Raw genomic sequence first — 19951 nt, 5'->3', positions numbered from 1 at the left:
TTGTACGTAAAATCTTGTTTTTAAAGGCAAAAATACACAAAAGAAGATAGGATTTCACTTTTCTGTCACGTACTGTATATAAAGGGAATTTAAGAAATGCAAGATTATTTGTTTGACTCCAAATCAGGCGATGAAAGCTTTGTGCAACTCGGCATGTGGGGAATGTGTTCGCCCTCGTTGTTTTCCGTTATTTTCCACCACTCCATCCATGTTAATGTGTGTTGTCTTGTGAACCCAGGCAAAACATGTGATTCCATCATCAATCACTGTGCGTGTAATCCATGTTTTAATGGCGGCTCCTGTCAGAACCGGGTGGATGGATATTACTGTCATTGCCCATTCGGTGAGTAACACTGTAGGCACCTATTTTAAGTGTAATAGCAACCCCATTCCATTCATTTCATTTTTCATAGATCAAAGATTCTGTTTTGACAACAGAATTTAAAGTCATTCGTCATTTTCTTATATGGTCTGTTTTTGTCCGCAGGGGTTTTTGGTAAACACTGCGAATTGAACAGCTATGGCTTCGAGGAGCTCTCCTACATGGAGTTCCCATCGCTGGATCCCAACAACAACTACATTTACATGAAGTTTGCCACCCTGAAAAACAACGCGTTGCTCATGTACAACCACGATAACCAGACTGGAGACAAGGCAGAGTTCCTGGCCCTGGAGATCTTCGAGGGACAGATGCGCTTCTCCTTCAACTTGGGAAGCGGAACATACAAACTGATGACCATGATAAAAGTGTCCGACGGGCAGTTCCACACAGTCATTGCCAGGCGGGCTGGGATGGTAAGAGTGGCCACATTTACGAGACATATTTGAGGTTTAAAGCAACAGCTTAATTGCGTAAATGGAAGAGGAATGCAGAATAAAACACAGTTTATGTCCTGAAGGTTTCCTGGCTAAACAGCAGCCATCTTGTTGTTTGCACCATCAGATAATTACAGCCTTGACCACTGGTAGCTCAGTTTACAGCATCCATGGTTTGTAATTATGATTCTATTGCTCGTTTGTGATTTACCATACAAGGATCTAAAATGGCCTAAAAGATTGAAATTGTGTCTCTTGAATGAGAGGCTTCACCTTGTCAGACATGTAGCGGCAAGGAAACAGGGAGAAGAATCCATCCAAGCCCTGTCAAAGCTTTTATAAAATAGGCATCCCGCTGGACTACAAATCTCTCACACAGAGCATTGGGAGTTTCACAGGGGGACCCGGTAGAACAGTTAATTTATTTTGTAGGTGGTGCGGAGTGATAGCTTGTAAAGTAATATAGGGACGGAAAGAATGGGATCCTTCAGTGGTCAGATTAAAAGTGACAGGTATATGGCAGCGAGCCAGTCCCCGATTAGCATGAGAAGCTAACGCACCACTCTATATCGTGATTTTGGGCTCCCGCTTCACAAACAGCTTCAAATGCACGACACAACACTTTTACAAAAAAATCTGGGAGTCCTTTCAAGGAAGTAAAAACCTTTCAAAATAAAACAATAAGCAGTGGTTAAACATAGCCTCTGCTCAGTCATTCACATTCACATGACTACAGTACGGGTGATCATTTCCAACTATCTATCCAACTATATTATGACTCCCAAACATTCGCTGGATGAAAGAACTTGGACGCCACCGAAGTCTTTTCTTCTTAAAATATAAGTCTGCTTCCTTCACCGTGACTACGCGCGGACATTTTAACACCACCATTGTCCTTTCAGAAGTACAGGGTACAATCCTTGGTTTACGACGTGAGCTAGCGGAATTAACTAGTTTGTGTAGTCCATTGCCGATGAAGGAATGGAACTCTGTTGTAAACCAAGGAACCCTTGTAGTAAAACCTGTGATGCTGGCTGAAATTAGGTCTTGTGAGGTTTGCTGACATCTTGCCAGATGTGATTACGAGATGCAAACTCCAGAAATGTTTGATTTGCATGAATTTGCGTTGCCCAATTACCCTTCTTATCACAAATGCAGGTGCAATCAACGACCTTATTTTGAGACGCAACAAAACAAACCGGTCCAAAACTCAGGCAACTTCTGAATGAACACCACTAAGTCCAATAAATCAGTATTAACAAAAAAAACCCTGAGTGAGCAAGTCGCTTAAAAAAATAGTTTGACAAATGAGCCCCCGGTGTGGTTGATTAAGACCAACAGCTCAGCACCGACCTCTTGATTGGTTGCACTATTAGATCCAGGTTAAAATAAATAAGACCCAGCACGTACTGCACCTCCACCACAATAGAGACTAGTTCCACGGGTTCTTCCGTAAACAATGGCGTGGACTGGTGCGCTCCTCATGTTCTCTCAGCCACACACAAAACCACTGCAGACGAACTTTCAAAGGCTTTGCTGAAAGAGAAAAAACAAATCTCCCAGACCGCAGCAAGACACTGAATAGTGAGCAGCGTTTCTAAGGCTTTACACAGCCTTTGATTGCTCAAAGTTCATAAAATGTAAATTTTTTATCGCATTTTAAAAGAGTCATGTTGTTGTATGTGCGCCTCGTGTTGCGTGGAGAGAAACGCGTTGCTGCTGTGGATGATTTGTGTTCTGAGATCTCAGCCCGTGTGGTCCATGTTTACTCACCATGGTGACCTCAATTTTTCGGCAGTTTCTGCATTTTCACACAATTTTGGGGGCTAATTTTTTTGAAGCAATCATCAAGTAATTTACTCACCAAAGCACCGAGCCACGACCGTGACAGTTTGACGGCCGAAGAAAGGTTTACTGTAATATAGACCATTTGAACGGCACTCTCCTGCATGTTTTTGCTGGGGAATCAATTAACACCTCTATAAACCATCGGTCCATCATAGGCGGTCCGAGAATGTGATTATTTTGCTTATAATTAAAGCAGTTTATCTATTTCTGGTCAGTACGGTCGTAAATAGAAAATACAGTGTGCATTGTAGCTAATAAAATTTCTGGGCAGCTTTGCAAGTGGAGCGAGAGGAGTTGTGTGAGCCAGTGCTGAGGATGAAAGTTCAGGATAAACCGAAGATGGTTTGCTTTAAAACAAGAAAACTGCATTTGGGAAAACTTTGGGACTAGATGACAATCCCACAGATGGATTTGAATGTTTTTGAGTGTATAATGTTTTGTTTGATGTGTGTAACAGAATGCCACAAGTCAGGGTAATAGTAATTGCTTTGGCTCCGTCTGAAGAGCCTGAGAGAGCCTATCAAATACTTCAAACAAGTGGTATTTGCATTGCGCTATGGTTGTTGTGCTGCACTGATTTTCACGTTGGCAAGATGTAGTTTTAAACAAGTTAACAGGATTGACATACCGCCAAAAGCATGTAGCTAGCATGCCATTCGCTAGATAAGAGGCTTAGGCGTGGGAACTTGGTACACCCATGTACCGTAACCGAAAAGTGTAAATAGGAATATATAATATGAATGCATTTCTATTACGCACTAACATGCTACAAGAAAAAAGTCAGAGACCTGACTAATCTGAACGTAATAATTTGTTTCAAGGAAATATGTTGAAGACTTTTGTTCTAAGATTTGTATGTTGGGGAGGAGTTAAGCCTTGGTTAGTAGCAGAAGTTAATGAGAGTCTTCTATGCATGTGTATGTTTTTGCTGTGCTGAGTAGCTTTTTTTTTTAAGGGTAATGTAAGATGAGGGTCACGGGTGGTGGTACACTTGACTGACTTCAGGTTCAGTTCCCACTCAGTGACGGTGTGAATGTGAGTTTGTAAGGTTCTAAATCTACAAAGTGTAACTACGAATACCGCTACACCGCTTATCATTGTATCATAATATTACTTGTCGAAATTGTGTTTCAAGCTCAAAAAGTTCTCAAGCTTGTCACCTTCGTTAGTCGAGATGTACTCCTGCTCCACATAAATATTCATGGATCCAAACTCAAGATCAACTGAACTACATGTGGAATGCGGCAAAAGTGCTGCCTGACCCTAATTATCGCCAGTGAGAAACCTGCTGACAGGCTGTTTGTACTTGTGACGGTGCAACAACTGCTGCACACAAGGCCTGATTGTGCGATCTGGACTCTTTGTAACTTCCGAGACTCTTGGCACATGTACAAAGAGGACACTTTGGTTTATTGGATTTGTCTGGGAAGAATCCCCCTGCCCCCCACGTGACTCGCAGTGTGCTGTTCTGCAGGCCGCCTCATTGACCGTGGACCTGTGCGGCGACGACCAAGAACCAGGCTACTGTGCCGTGAGCAACGTGGCAGTTCACACCGACTGGTAAGACAAAATCGCACATGCATGCCAGCAGTGTTTTTTCCACCCTCTCTCCAGTTCAACTGTATATGCTAAAATTGGGATGACACATCCAATTCCTAAGGCCTGGAAAACTCCACAATTAATTATGACGGAATCCAAATGTTTGCTTCCACCTGTTATGTTTCTTTTGCTGTGTAGCATAGTAACTCACCCCAAAAAATAATTCAAGGCACATTTCCCACCAGTGCAAGCTAGCCGAGCTTTTGCCAAAGTTTTGTCAGGAGTTGCGTGTCTGCTGGTCGTCACCGTTTAAACCAAAAACGTTTTTGGCCTTTATTAGAGGGGCGTAAGGAAAGGAAAAGGCAGGAAAATTGCCGAGTACTCAAGGAAAGACTTAGCAGTGTAATTTTGGTGTGGTGTTAATGAGTTTTCCTTCATCCTGGCCCGGCTATTGTCTCGCAACAGCTCGTAGCCGTCGTGCCGAGCGCCACGTTGGGAACAAGTGAGGTAACTTTAGAAGCTCACTTGGCCGAGTTCACTGGAGCTGTCCAGGACCAAGTTGTCCTCAGATAAAATTATGAAAACGTTTTTTGTTTTTTTTCCTTCTCAACAATATGTTTGTTCCAAGTTGAACATGAGATCATTTGTCATTCTGAAGGAACCTAACTCCTGAGAAATGTCAGTAGGAACTTTCTTTAAGATGGCAAGTTTGTGATTAAAATCATTAAAATCACAAACTTCTTTCATCTTTATTCATGTAAGTTGTGATTTCACACTGATAAACTATAAATTTTTAATGCACAGCTTGTATTGGCTCAAGCAATAGCATGTACGTGTTGTTTGAAGGTAAATGTACATGTTTCTGCAAAACTAACAAGTAGGAGACAGACTTTGCCCTTTGAGGGTAACCAAGGCTTTGAGGAGATAAGACTTAATCAAGACCAAGATTTAGAGGAGGTAAGACTAAGTCAGACCCAAGACTTTGAGGGGTTAAGACTACGTCATGGCCAAGACTTTGAAGATTTCAAACCAAAGCAAGACCTAGACTTCGAGGAGTTAAGAAAAGGTCAAAGACCAATTGTTTTGAGGGGTTAAGACCAAGACTTTGAGGAGTTGATAAACATTGTCATTATAATTACAAAAAATGAATGAATATATTGTTAGCCTAATTGCATAATTGCTGAAGTCATTTTTTAGCATTTTCGAGAAACAGGAAAAAAACACAACAAATTTAACAAACAAGAAGAGTCCAGTTGCCGCGATTCAACCTTGGCGGATTACCATGACCACGATGACTGAGAATCTAAACTGACACAGAGAAAGAAAAAAAAAAACATATTTTTTTTAGCAAACAAATTGATATTTTTATTGACATTGTGACAGCAAGTTAAAAATGACTTATGAATTATGCCATTAGGCTAACGATATTGTGAATGTATGCAAAGAATTCTATAAATTTTGACAAAGCTAACCATATCATCAAAGTATCAGGTTGATATTTTACATTAAAATGAACATAATTCATAGTTTAAGGGTTAATTTAGCCACCTGCTTTTGACATGAATGCATAAATCAGTAAATATACCTTCACTGTCAGTCATATGCTAGAAACATTACGTTTTAACCAAGGTTGCTGACATTTGGTTAATTAAAAAGTCTGCCTTTCTGTCTTTGCTTTTTTCCTAAACAAAGCAAATGGGGAAGATGTGGTTTGAATTTTTGCAGGACAGGTCTGGGGCTACTCATAAAGTGGAGTTTCAAGTTTTCTTCTTCTTGCACAGCGACTATATTCTGACATTTGATTGTGGATTTGTGTGTGTGTGCGTGTGTGTGTGTGTGTGTGCAGGCTCCTGGATGTGGAGCCCAACCGGCTCTCGGTAGGGGGCGTCAGGTCAATTGAGTCCGTCCTTCACCGAAGTGGTCAGGTCGTCACCCACGACTTTGTGGGCTGCATCATGGAGTTGGCCGTCAACGGCCGCCCACTGGAGCCCAGTCAGGCGCTGGCATCGCACGGCATCCTTGACAGGTCGGAAACCCCCCTAACCCGACACCCCGAGCCCCTTCAGTGCCGCTTTCACCCTCTCGCCATCTTGTCCGTCTCACTCCCATCTGTCCATCTTCCCTCTTGCTGTGGGACATCTGCTAAGCCTTTACAGACATTCTTAAAAGCTAAGCGATACCAGAAACTGGTTGCAAACATTTTCTGTTGACGTGCGGACAGATCTTTTAATATGCTAATCATCCAGGACTTCTTTTCGAGAGAGCCCATCTGCCTCTTTTCCTGGAGATTCTGTTCGGCCTGTCAAAGTGACAAATCTGATTGTCCCTTTTTTTTTTCTTATTTTCTTTAGATGTCCAAGACTGGAGGCAGCCTGCACCGCCAGCCCCTGCAGACATGGGGGCACCTGTTTGGACCACTGGTCTTGGCAGCAGTGCCAGTGCATGGACGGCTTCACTGGCATATACTGTGAGAAATGTAAGTCAATGTGCCTTTGAGGTGTCTGCAGCGCACACTTAATTATGCTTTCAAGATTATTAATGATCCCCCCTGCATGAGTCATCGTATCAGTCTTAATGCCAGCTGCCTCGGACTCAGCTTTTTGTCTTTAATTATAAAAAGTGACAACTCTCTATTGTAATGCCAGTGACTTTTTCCAGTGTCGCTGTTTTGTGTCAACCTGGCAATTTTCCTGCTTCGGTGGTGGTAGCAGAAGCGGGACAGGGATGTGACATTTCTAACTGGAAACGTACTTTTTCCACAATGTTACTTTTAAAGCATTGGTCACATATAGTTGAAAACAAAAAAATGAATGCGATTTTGCAGGATGATGGTGTAAATGAGGATAGGGATTATATCTCTATGTGAAAGCAAGAAGAACCTTACTTGTTTTGAAGGATGGCCGAGATAGCAAGGATCATCCAAGACATTTCTTCAAACTTTCCGAGACTGTTTCTGGGCACGAAAGCAGGGAACCTACGCGGGTGAATAACTCGTTGTCCATCCAACAATACTGCGTCCTTGTATACGATCAACCCAAAACATATGTTGTCAAGAGTAAAGTGTACTATGTGATCAAAATGCATTTTGCCTTCTGTTCCAGGAAATGTTAAAACCACAAACCAAAACGTTTTGACATGGTTTAAATAAACAAACAATTGGGGCTATGATTGGCCTCATTTTAATAGTGCCCAGTGGAATAGTGTATAGCTATGACTTTGTGATTAAATTTGAGATTAATATAAGATTTAGAGGTATAGGCAGCAAAACCACCCTCAGCACCCGCTCAAATTTCAAAGGTTTCAGAAAGGACCCTGCTGATTTTCAGTATTCCTCGTACGCAACTCACATGGAGACGACAGAGACTAGGTTTATTAAACCGGGTGTTTCACAGCTGTTTGTCTTCCTTCTTCATAAAAATACCCAGAAGAAAAATGTGCGGCACAGCTGTACATCTTTCAGCGCTTTCGAAGGCGAAGACAGAGTAATGGTGTTGACACAGCTGGTGGGAGCTAGCCTACCTGGCATTGCTGTGAAGACAGCGTTATCACAGTGTCGTCGGTCTCGATGTTACTGTCTTTGTTGGCAAACATGGCAGGTTTGATCTCAACGTACACTACATTTGAGAGTGACATCGAGTCATAGATTTATTTCTTCCCAAATGATCTGTTCCAGGAAGATTTTTAATAGACTGCATGCTAAGAGTGTAAAATGAAATGAACCGCTATAACGCAAACACAATTAAATCGTAACTTTGATCAGGAGCGACTGATGCAGTGAAGGTCTTTTTTACAAAAAGATGATATGCAGCTCACTTCCTGGTGTATCGTCCATTATTGTCATTTTATTCCCGCATTAGTCATATTGTACTGAACTGCCGGGACGGAGACTTTCGCCACATTTCTTCCACAATAAGTACCAGAAATAAAGGCCGAATTTGTAATTCTGGCTAAGTCAAGACCAAGCCTGGTTTAGGAGTTAAGTCTAAAACTTTGGGGAATCAAGACTTGATCACAATTAAACGTTGAATTCAAATTTAGATTGAATCCCAAAAATTACAACATTCGATGTTCTACTGTAGACATGCACCACTTTCAGGAACTTTGGTTACAAGTATACTGTACTAATATTCTGCTCAGTGACAGACGGGACGCCTACATTCTTCAGTTTGGCTATGGTATCTAGTTACGAGTGCGAAATGAAGGCGCAATTTTTGGTTCTGTCTGTTGAATAAGGAAAATAACTGACATGAGTGTGCAGCAGCTGCACAGTAAAGATTCAAAGCCACCGGAGAACTTTGAAGAATAAGACAGATGATGAAGATTCTCTGTCATTGTCCTGTCTGTTGCGCAGACATCACAGCTGATACGGCGCTCTCCTTGGACGGCACCGGTCGCCTAGACTACGCCCTCAAGCAGGGCCCCAAGCGTGACATCCTGCTGAGGCGGTCGCTGCAGGGCGGGACCCCTGACCCCATCATTCGCAGCAGTCTGGAGGTCAAGTTCAGGACGCGTGGCAAGAGTGGGACGTTGCTGCACATGCAAGAGAGCAGTAACTACACCACTGTTAAGGTAGGAGCGCAGACATTGGATCATTTCAGCAAATAAACTCTACTCCCACTTGTCCGTACTGTTCATGGATCACCCATCATTTCTACGCATGACTTCCATGAAAGCAGCGAACAGGCTGGTGCTTTGGTTAAACAGCATAAGATTGATCCAACTTATAAATAATGAAAAGCAACAGCTCTGGAATCAAATGTTTTCCAAGGGAAGTCAATGCCCCTGAAGTATTGAAAATGATCACAGGCGGAAGTCTGGAGTTTGACTTATCAACGCCAAGGAACAAAAGCGGTTATTATGAGGCGGGCCCAGTCGACAATATGTGAAAATACACATCTTGAATATTATATTGGCCTTTTTCAGAAGGATGAAGTCAAAAGACAAATAGAATGCCCACTTTACACTTAAGCAGTTAGGACTACGTCAAGACCAAGACTGAGATATTAAGACCAAGACTTTTTTAGGAGTTAAAACTAGACCAAGACTTTGGCAAGTTAAGACTGACTTTGAGGAGTGAATACTTTGTCAAGACCAAGACTTTAGGGTGTTAAGTCTACAACAACACAACAGTTTCCTGGATATAAGACCTAGATTTCGAGGAGCTAAAATGAAGATATTGATAAGTTAAGACCAAGTTAAGTTAAGTTCAAGTCTGTGTGTGGGTACAACCAAGGCCAATACAGCCATACCAAGATTTTGAAGAGACCAATTCAAGACCAAAGGCTCTATTTTCATGACTAGCGCAAGTCCAGCGCTGCGCTTGGTGTATCTCTGCGAGGAGGCGGGCTTTTAATTTTGTAGACTAGCACAGCCAGCATATTTGAAAAAGGCTCTCTCTGGGCCTCATGGGCGTGAACACAGACGACTTTATTCGCCACCAATCAAAGCGGCTTCTTTCATTCATTCCCTATAGTGAGGCGCAATGGCGATCTCGCATGACGAGAACTATCCCTGCATGACTGATGTATTGTCACTTGGCCGGTGAGGCAAAAGACAACGTGATTAAAATACAGTATGAGCTGGTGATAATTGCAAGTGACTTCAATATGTCAGTGGACCTGAAGAATTTATCCCCACCCATGCACGATCATTTCTGACAGATGTACCAACTCTGTCGGGATGTTGAATGACAAGTGTGAGTTTGGGAAATACCGGATTAAATAAATGATGAAAAATAAATGACCAAAACTCTGTCACCCTCCCTCAGCTGAGGAACGGCAACATCCACTACATCTCAGACGCAGGCGTGGGCGGCAAAGTGGAGCGGACCATGGGGGACGTGGTGCTGTCCGACGGTCTGTGGCACACACTCCTGCTGGTTAAGAACGGCTCCACCACCTTGATGCAAGTGGACAACAGCCACTCTCGTGTCATCCAGCATCCCACCCAGGACTTTGGAGGTCTTGGTGTCCTCACCCTTTCCCTCGGAGGGATCCCACGTGGTCCCGCACAGCAGAAAACTACGACAGGTGAGGTTCTCCAGAGTTTGTTTGACTGAAATTACAGTGCATGTGACACAATTAAGATTTGTTTGCTATCGAGTGGCATAATTGGGATATGCGTCATGTAGGGCTGTCACAATCGTATCTTTTTAGAATCGATTATCCTATAGATAGTTCGTCGAGTACTCGAGTAATCGCTGCGCCCCGTACTACTAACATGCATTTTATTCTCAGTTATGAGGGCTGGACTTCTATCCTAAAACTGCGTATGTTGGTACTGAGTGGATAGTTGTAAACTCTGTACAGAATTTGAGACACCAAAATCAGCCTTTGCCAAACGGTTAGCATTGTCGATTTACCATTTTAGGTAAAAAAGAAAATGCTAACTACCATGGAGCTCACTCATACATCATGTTATTGTTGTATGTTATTATTGCATATCTACTAGTGTCTTAACAGTCACTTACAGATGCTCCTCTGTGATTTTTAGTAAAGTTTATCAGTGGCCCAACACTGTGTCTGTCTGGAATAAAATGCCCGTGTGAAACATTGGTTCCGGCGGCGGCGCTAATATAGCTGGGTGGAACAAATTTTTTTTTGTGGGAGGGGGGGGGGGGGGGTCCCGGCGGCAACCTATGTTTGAAGTAAACGTAGCAGTCATTGGATTTTCTCCTCTCCCCCCCAGCCCATGGCGTCATGGCAGTGTAGATTTACAAAAAAAAAAATGCATGAAATCGGATATCTTATGATCGGAATCAGGCCGCTTCCAAATGTAGATAAAAATACAGTACATATAAAATATCTGCCAGCACGAGTGCAGCGTAAATGCACAGATTGGATATTGGATACCCCATCAATGCCAATTTGATGTCATCGAAACACACACACTTCGTCACTTCGTCTGCCCAACCAACTCAAATAAACCCTGCTGTAAGTCTAAACTACAATGAACGCATGGATGATTACATATGGACCAATAATGCAACATTAGAGGTTTTCAAAAAATCCGATATAGACATTAAATCAGAATTGGGCACTGCAGTGTAAATCCAGCCTTTTGGGGGTGTTTTGGATTACCGATGGAGTAGTAAAGTGGAACTTGATGCCTCGATGCATGAGTACACGTAAGAACATCCAGTTCTTGCATGTTAGGTATCACTTTGGTTCACCCCAAAGAAATGAATTAATCATCTGTTTTTCCATCTAACAAGTTTATTTCAGTTTGACACGGCTGAGATTTACCTGCTTTGAATTTACAGTAGTTGAACAAATGTTGCTTAGTCTGAATATCAATCACAGACAGGTGGCAAAAAAAGACCAAATAATAATTTAATCTGACTTCACCTTGGAGCGCTTTGCCTTTGAGGACTTTTAGTGTTTTTGTCTTTTGTTTCCTGTGTTTTTGAAATGAATCACAGATCAGATATCCTTGAGGCTGTGCTGAGGACAGTTAGGAAAAGGTGAAACAGAGTGTTTCCAGACAGACGGAATGCAGCATCGTAAATTTCCCATTTTTCGGGGGATGGAACACAAATTTAATGCCACAGACTAATATGGTAAAAATCATGAATTGTTGAAGGAGGGCATATTTCCGAGCACGCAGACTCCCTACCAACAAACTCTGATCTCAGCGGTGCCGTGCATCTTCTGTGTTTAACGATCAAACAAAATGGCCTGACTGTGCACTGCAATGAATTCAATTAAACAAAAAAAACTATATATATATATATATATATATATATATATATATTAACATTACTGAAGTTGTGCTGTTCGACAATACACTAAACCAGAGATTACATACAGACACACTCATCAAACACAGATGTATGTCTGGAAGCTGCAACAGCTCAGACTATGGACTCTCTGTTTTGGATGGAATGCTTTCCATTTTTCTTTATGTAAATCAGCATGTATTTGTTTTCTACCAATTAGCTGTCCAAACAGTATTCCTTTTGTTGTAATTAGAGCTCCCAGTTCCTGTTTGTTTGAGAGGAAATGAGCAAGCACCAGCTCTAGCAAATCAATCAGCGCTGATCTCGCTTCAGGAAACTGTTGTGTCCTCCTCGCTTCTAATGGCTGTTTGTTTTCTCCCACTTTTTTTGTCCGCAGGTTTCGATGGCTGCCTGGCCTATGTGAAATACAATGGCGAGAACCTGCCTTTCACCGGAGAACACAGCCTCGTCGCGTTAATGAAGACCAGTCCGTCTGTCAAGATCGGCTGCAGAGGTCCGAATTTGTGCGAGAGCAGCCCATGCTGGGATGGCCTGATGTGCATCAACCTGTGGTACACGTACCAGTGCGTCCCACCCGGCGACTGTGCCTCCAGTCCCTGTCAGAACCACGGAAGCTGTGTGCCAGAACCCCGTTTGGGTTTCACCTGCGTCTGCTCCGAGTTCTACACCGGAAAGACGTGCGAGACCCAGGTGGCCTGCCTGGGTGTCCAGTGTCCTCAAGGGACCACTTGCAAGACAGCCAACAACGGCGGCTTTGTCTGTAGTCCAAACCCAGCAACGGAAGCAATGGTTCTCCCTATTTGGGCGGTCCCCGCTATCGTCGGCAGCTGTGCCGCGGTGCTCGCCTTGGTGGTACTCAGTCTCATCTTGTGCAACCACTGCAAGGACCGCAACAAAACCAAAATGCCAAAGGATTCTACGGAGAAGAAACCCAAGGAGAAGAAGAAGAAGAAAAAGAAGGGCAGCGAGAACGTGGCGTTTGATGACCCTGATAACATCCCGCCATACGGAGATGACATGACGGTCCGCAAGCAACCAGAAGGGAATCCCAAGCCGGATATTATCGAGAGGGAGAATCCATATCTGATCTACGATGAATCCGACATCCCCCACAACAATGAGGCTGTCCCGAGTGCACCCTGTGCCCCCTGTAATGGCCCGGAGGCCGATATCGAGCACTATGACATCGATAACGCCAGCAGCATTGCGCCATCCGACGCGGACATCATTCAGCACTACAAGCAGTTCCGAAGTCACACTCCCAAATTCTCCATCCAGAGGCACAGCCCGCTGGGCTTTGCAAGGCAGTCCCCGTTACCCTTGGGTGCCACCAGTTACACCTACCAGCCTCAGTACACGCAGGCACTTCGATCCACCCCGCTCAGCCACGCCCACTCAGCATGCCCCACACCGAACCATCTTTCTAGACACTCCCCAGCCCCGTTTACCAAGCCCTCCACCTTTTACAGAAATACTCCGACCAGGGAGCTTAACCTGGCTCGTCGTGAGGGCAGCCCCCTAGACCTGCACAATGACATGTGCCAGCCGCCGCCCATGTTCAACTACGCCACCCGGCTGGGGAGGCGCAGCAAGAGTCCACAGACCATGGCCAGCCACGGCCACACGTCCCGCCCGGGGAGTCGGCTCAAGCAACCCATTGAGCAGATCCCCCTGGAGACGGGGCCCCCCGTGGGGCTTTCAATCGAAGAAGTGGAGCGGCTGAACAATCCGCGTCCTCGCAACCCAAGCATCTGCAGTGCCGACCACGGGCGCTCCAGCTCAGAAGAGGACTGCCGCCGGCCTCTCTCACGGGTCCGCAACCCCGCTGACGGCATTCCCGCCCCAGAGTCCTCTTCAGAGAGTGACTCGCATGATTCCTTCACCTGCTCGGAGATGGAGTATGACCGTGAAAAACCCGTATCTTACAGCTCCCGGGTCCCCAAGCTCTCGCAAGTCAATGAGTCCGACGCGGACGACGAGGATTACGGCGGGAGGCTGAAACAGAGGCGGTACTCGAGCCGGCGGGCGGAAGGGGGACCTGGTATGGCCCAGTTGGCCCCCAATGAGCAGCACAACACCCTGCCTCACAAACTGGGCCCACCAGCCGGGGCCTTCAACTGGGACAATCTTTTGAGCTGGGGCCCCGGTTTTGGACATTACGTCGACGTGTTTAAGGACTTAGCCATGCTTCCGGAAAACGCATCGGCGAAGGACATTGAAATGAACAGTGGGGACGGCTCTGTCACCATTCTAAATGAAGGAGAAGCAGAACAATACGTATGAGACTATTTATTGTATGTTGTAGCTTATTGCGACATTCGCCGCAAAAAGAACGTCGGACTGTGTCGGTGTTTTTGAATCGAAAAATAATGACGACTTTCAATGCAGTAAGGCAGAACCGACGGCACCTGAATTCACCTTGGAAAGGTTTTAGCAGTCACCGTCCACCTGATCCATCATGCGTTGTTTGCACCCTTTGAAGAAGACCGTGTCTGAATTCAATTGACCTCCATACGTGTTATCTTGATGAAACGTTTCTGTTCCTTATTACCGATATTGCCTCTCCCTCGCAACCCGAAAGATAAGACGGAAGATTAAATTAACACTCCCAGCTGTAAAACGAAACAAAACTCCTGTTCATTCGTTGTCGGTCGAGCTTTAATTCCCCCACAAAGGAAGCATGTGCGTTTTGACGGCGTCGCACCTTCGGACTCTGCGTGAAAGTAAGCACTCCGATGTAAATCACACCCATTCTCTGCCGGTTATCGCCTCAAGTTTTGTTTTCTCACAGAAGGCTGGCTAATTGCTCCAAGAGTGACAATGAATCAAGTCGCCTGCCTTACACACATTTGAGGATTGCAGCATGGGGAGAAATATGGTGGTTATTTTTGTTTTGAGTGGTATCGTTTGCATTTCAACTTTTCCGACATTTTGTTTTTCAATCAACATGATGACAACTTTTGGATATTTTTTGAAATGACCCAAACAAACAAACAAACAAAGACTGTGTAAATTGTTCACAACATTCAAACGTGGACTCATTTGTCATTGGTGTATTCGTCCATTATGTTGATATTATGTTGTATGGTTGCTATGTTTTTGTACTGTTTATTAACTTAAATTACTTAAGCTGTGTTTTTATGGATATTTTTTCATAAACCGAAATGTATGTTCTTACTTTCGGGGAAAGTAAGGGTTAAAGACCTATTTTTTACATCTGTTACATATGTAACGTCAGTATTTTCCACTTTTTATGAAACTATAACATGCTGTATGCTTTGTACTTGTAAAAAAGCCAATAACAGAATAAAAAAAAATATTTATTTAAGCTGTTTGGTGATCGTACTGCAAAGCATTTGGACAAAGTCAGGGCAGACAGTCAGTAGTAATTCCAAAGTGTAAATTCACACATTTTCCCTCTTTGTAGATTTTTGGGGAAAGGTTTTTTCAAACCTAATATTTTCCCGTTGTTTAAAAAACAAAGCACAGAAATATTCTAAGTTCCAGACTATGTAATATATAATAATATTACAAGAAAAACAGGCTATCAGTTTTCAGGTATGAAGCCATATTATTAGGAAAAAATACAATTTCTAGCATTTCAAGAGTCATAGTTTTTGCGAAAATATGAAGAGAATACCACTAATATTCTGAAGTGGCGTTATATGAGACAAAAAAGTCATTATACGATGATAAACTCAATATAGGAATTAAAATAGCTGAAATATTACAAAAAGACATTCTAATAATGTTATGAGATTGGTTGCAATGTTGTGGAAAAAAAGTTCATTTGACATTAGTAACAATATTCAGAAAAAAAATGATCACGAGAATAGTCGCAATATAACAAGGGGAAAAGTCTTCACTTTATGGAATTTGTTGCATATTGCGAAAATAGTCTAAATGTTATGGAATAACGCCATAATATTATGACAGAAAAGTAGTACTATTACAAAGAAAATGTCCTGATTTACGAGAATAGATTTGTAATTTTATGAGGAAAAAAGTCGTACTTTTTATGGAAATAGTTAAAAATTGTGAAAACAAGTATAAATATTATGATTAAAAAAAAACGGAATTTCTGTGAATAATGGCAGCGTACGTATTAGGAGAAGTGAGAATTTTATGAGAAAGTTTTTAATATGAAAAATAAAGAATATCAGAAATCTCAACATTTTATGTGAAAAAAAAAGCAATGTTACAAAAAAAGTCTCACTATATTGTGGCATATTCTTGTAAAATTACTGCTATAATTTACTTGCCACGTCAAAAATGACAAATTATCCCTGGAAATTTAGATTTGTATGTGATTGTTGAATAACATTGAATCTATGCAAATGATCAAAACTGAAGCTACAGCTACCAATTTTGCCCCACATTGAGATTTCAGCTCCCGTTGTAAATGCGCAAAATTTGAACATGATCCGGAAAACAGCATGATCTGTGTTCTGAACGCAAAAAAAAACCCCAAAAGAATCGCTCTTGCCGAAATCCACGGAGATGCTGACGTTTCCCACGATATTTGACGATGCTGCGAGATTTTGCAACCTGTGTGATTGAAGGTGCGAACGAGGCGCCGTTCAACTTCCCAAAGAGCTCCCGCGGCGTTTCCCCCGACAACCCGCAAAATGTCATCAAACGTCTAATCCCCGTTCAAATGATTTCCATGTTGACCTTAGAAGTATTTATGAAAGCATGTGGCACGGAGCTGCTGCTATTGGCCCCTCGGAACAAATAGTTCCACCGCCACCGCCCGCCCTCCCTCCAAAGAAATTTTTATGATGATTGATGATTATGAGCAACAGCCGTAGCGCCTCCTTTAGTCTGCATTCATTCATCACTTCCCTTAATGTAAGAGAAGCAATGTGCCGCGTTTGACTACGTATGTGCAAAATAGTGCGTAAACAAAACCTTGACTTAAAGTCTCCGTAGGAATGAGGAGTAAATCAAAAGCCGTCCGAGTTTGTCTGCTGCTCTAATTGCCTCCAAAACTGAATATCCTTAGTACATTAAGTACAGTTCTTTTCATCCTTTGTACTCTATCTGTCCAATTACTGCGATAACAAATACAAAATTGACACATTCATCCAACTAATAATCAATAAATGTATAGTAGCAATTGCTATTAGCAGATTGTGCTCATGTATATGTATGTATATAAAAATCATTAGTATTTGTTATTTATCGAGTCATTATTCTTTTATTGTTTCTATTATTCCATATCTATTAATTTATACATTTTATTGAGTAAATAGATAAACTGACACAATCAAAAAATAGTCATAAACTAAAGGCCTGAGTGGCAGATACTCGCTATGCAGTTGAATAAATGACCAATACATAAAACTATTGAATATTACGACTGTATTACTAGTGTTACTGTTGTTATAAAATAGCATAATAAATAAATGATTAAACTGACATAAGAAATAGACAATAGTCATCATGACTATTTATTTATTGTGTCAGTTGATCTATTCATTATGCTATTTTATGTTGTGTTTCATAGTTTTATTTATTTGCTATTCAAGCGCCAAGCAGGCCTTTACCTTTTTTATAGCTCATGTATTTTAAAAATGCGCAATTATTATATCATAATATTAAAAACAATATACTTTTTCCGAGGCTTAAATGATAACAATAACAAAAATAAAAACAGATAATACACTGTATTGTCAACTTGATTGCAATTCGTCTACAAATAAATAATGATACTTCCTTTGAGAAAATATGATATTTATACTTGAAAGCCTTTTTATTATTACGATTTTTAAAAAGCTTACATAATCTTTAATAAGAGTTAGAATTGGATTACTGAATGTCATTGGGTTAGGGTTAAAGCCATCGTAATGTCCCCTGGAACAAAGACAAAGATGCATACGTATATATATCACCGCAAAGGTTTAAATACATTAGCTTTGTTTATTTTGCTGCTTCATTACGACTTTGTTGTACTTGAACGCATCGTCCGTGCCTGCGAGCCGAATGAACGACATCTGCCGCGTGCGTCGCCCTTTCCAAAAAGTTCTGGGAAAGAAATGCCGAACCAGCGATGGCTAATTTGACCTTGAAGATTGTTTAATGTTGAAATTATTGGACGAAATCAAATTAGGGCACGGCAGTGAGACACTCCGCTAATTGGTACCCTGGGGGAGCCCCTCCAAAGGACCAGCTAACTGGTCGCATGTTAATACACATGCTATCCATGTAGTACCTTTCATGAGTACTATGACTTTTTATGTGACTCAACATGTAAACAACAACACCGAATTGCTTCCTTGTACTTCTCACACACCGCTTGCCTCGCTCCACTCCCAAAACTGCGCCAAATAATATTTGATTAGCTGACTTATGTGCATGTGATTAACTATTACTGAGAAGAAAAACTGCCTCCAAATCCTGCAAAACGCCCCAAAATTGTACACGTTAAATTGTAAGAGTTTATCCAAAATAATCTCCTAATCTAAAACGGCGCTTGGGCTCAGATCCTCCTTGCTACATATAGCATGTACCCAATCATGAACCCATGTTACATAAATCGTAGTGTGACATTAGTAGTGAAACTATTCAACACAAACAAACAAAATTGGGCTCTACAGACCCCAATTTTTGCAAATTAGCATAGTTCTGCCGTGTCCTGAGTGCCTCTCAAGTTTTGATTCAAGTGGAAAATTCACATGCCATCAGTTTTTGATGTCCTTTTATCTGGTTTGCCTCACAGTCGAGACGGCTTTGCTCTGATTGGATCGCTCATCTTCCCCATTTTAACTATGGAAAAAAGCTTCACTCTGTTTGGTTTTTGGCAGCTTGCATTTGCATCTGACAGGACCGCCTCGTCAAAACAGGCTAATATCAGCAAAGCTTAAATAAATAGGCTGTACATAGTGTATTTCTAATTCTTGATCCTAGGGGCATTTTGGCATGTTATTAAAACACTAAAAGATGCATAATATCGCTCCATTAAAGCCCCTTATTTATTGGCATTGCGCACTTTCTTATTACAGTATAATCAACCGAGATCGGTGTACTTAGAGCATCAATCCTGACGGTACTGTGTGTTCAATGAACAGTTCTATTATCTAAATCCACCCCCCCCCCCAAAAAAAACCAGCACATTCCCATTGTGCGACATCGAGGCGGCGTCCTCGAACGTCAGCGCGAGAGGCGGCGCATGCCAGTGTAAACCCACTTCGCGTCCACACAGGATGCACTCAAGCTTGAGCAGGCTCCAAAAGCAGCTGCGCACGGTCCTTGTGTAAACGTTCCAGCCTCGCACATGCACCGGTTGACTTCGGAGGCTTTCGATCAAAACGCTATAAGTCAGCCTGTAGACACCGACTGGAGAAATATGACTGCTTTCAGACTAAATGACCGCTGCGACGATGGCCGTTTGCAAAAACAAAGCAAGTAGCGGACAATTTAGTATGATGTTTACGAAGGGCGAGGCCTATATTTTTCGACAAATCTATTGTAGCAGTTTGTTTTCCCACAAATCAATAATAAGGTTTGATTAAAATAATGGACAGTAAACAACAAATGCGTTGGACTAGCACCCAATATAAGATTTATGACAAAAGCTCCTATAAGTACATTTTCAAGTGAATAAAATTGCGAAAATACTGTCAGAAAATGCTCTTATTCTTGTAGTTACTTACAGCATTCCTGAAAAAATAATAATCATGTTTTTGTGGTGGAACGTTTAATACAAAAAAAAAAAAAGTTGGATTATTACAAGATGAAGTGCAGATATTTTTATATGATGTGAATAGATGTATATGTTTTCAAGAAAAAAATATTTATGTGAGGAAAAATCTTGGGGAGAATTTAGTTGTTTCTTTTGGTGAAATAAATCCTTATGTTATGGGAATAATTTCAAGGAAAATAATGGAGTAAATTTCCAAGGAAATGGGCCAGATTTCTGTCTCTAAAAAAAATTGAATATTACAAAGTTGTCAGTAATACAGTACATGAATACATTCACATTTTTTTCAAGACAAAAAGCGTAATTTA

The 19951-nt window shown here is 42.0% G+C and overlaps 1 protein-coding gene across 1 annotated transcript in view; it reads left to right on the top strand.

Moving 5' to 3' along the window:
• The window catches only part of fat4 (FAT atypical cadherin 4), a 105809-nt gene extending 90571 nt beyond the window's left edge, over positions 1–15238 (top strand). Inside the window, 8 exon segments of the mRNA XM_061685467.1 lie at positions 239–343; positions 488–795; positions 4139–4224; positions 6050–6229; positions 6555–6679; positions 8555–8772; positions 9971–10232; positions 12318–15238. Coding sequence (XP_061541451.1) covers positions 239–343; positions 488–795; positions 4139–4224; positions 6050–6229; positions 6555–6679; positions 8555–8772; positions 9971–10232; positions 12318–14224 — 3191 coding nt within the window. The 3' untranslated portion in view covers positions 14225–15238.
• The last annotated feature ends 4713 nt before the right edge of the window (positions 15239–19951 follow it).

The sequence above is a fragment of the Phycodurus eques genome, chromosome 9 (genome assembly GCF_024500275.1).
Source record: "Phycodurus eques isolate BA_2022a chromosome 9, UOR_Pequ_1.1, whole genome shotgun sequence".
In the NCBI taxonomy this organism is placed as follows: domain Eukaryota; kingdom Metazoa; phylum Chordata; class Actinopteri; order Syngnathiformes; family Syngnathidae; genus Phycodurus; species Phycodurus eques.
Note: the sequence above shows the minus strand (reverse complement) of the source record. Positions and strands in the feature narration are given on the sequence as shown.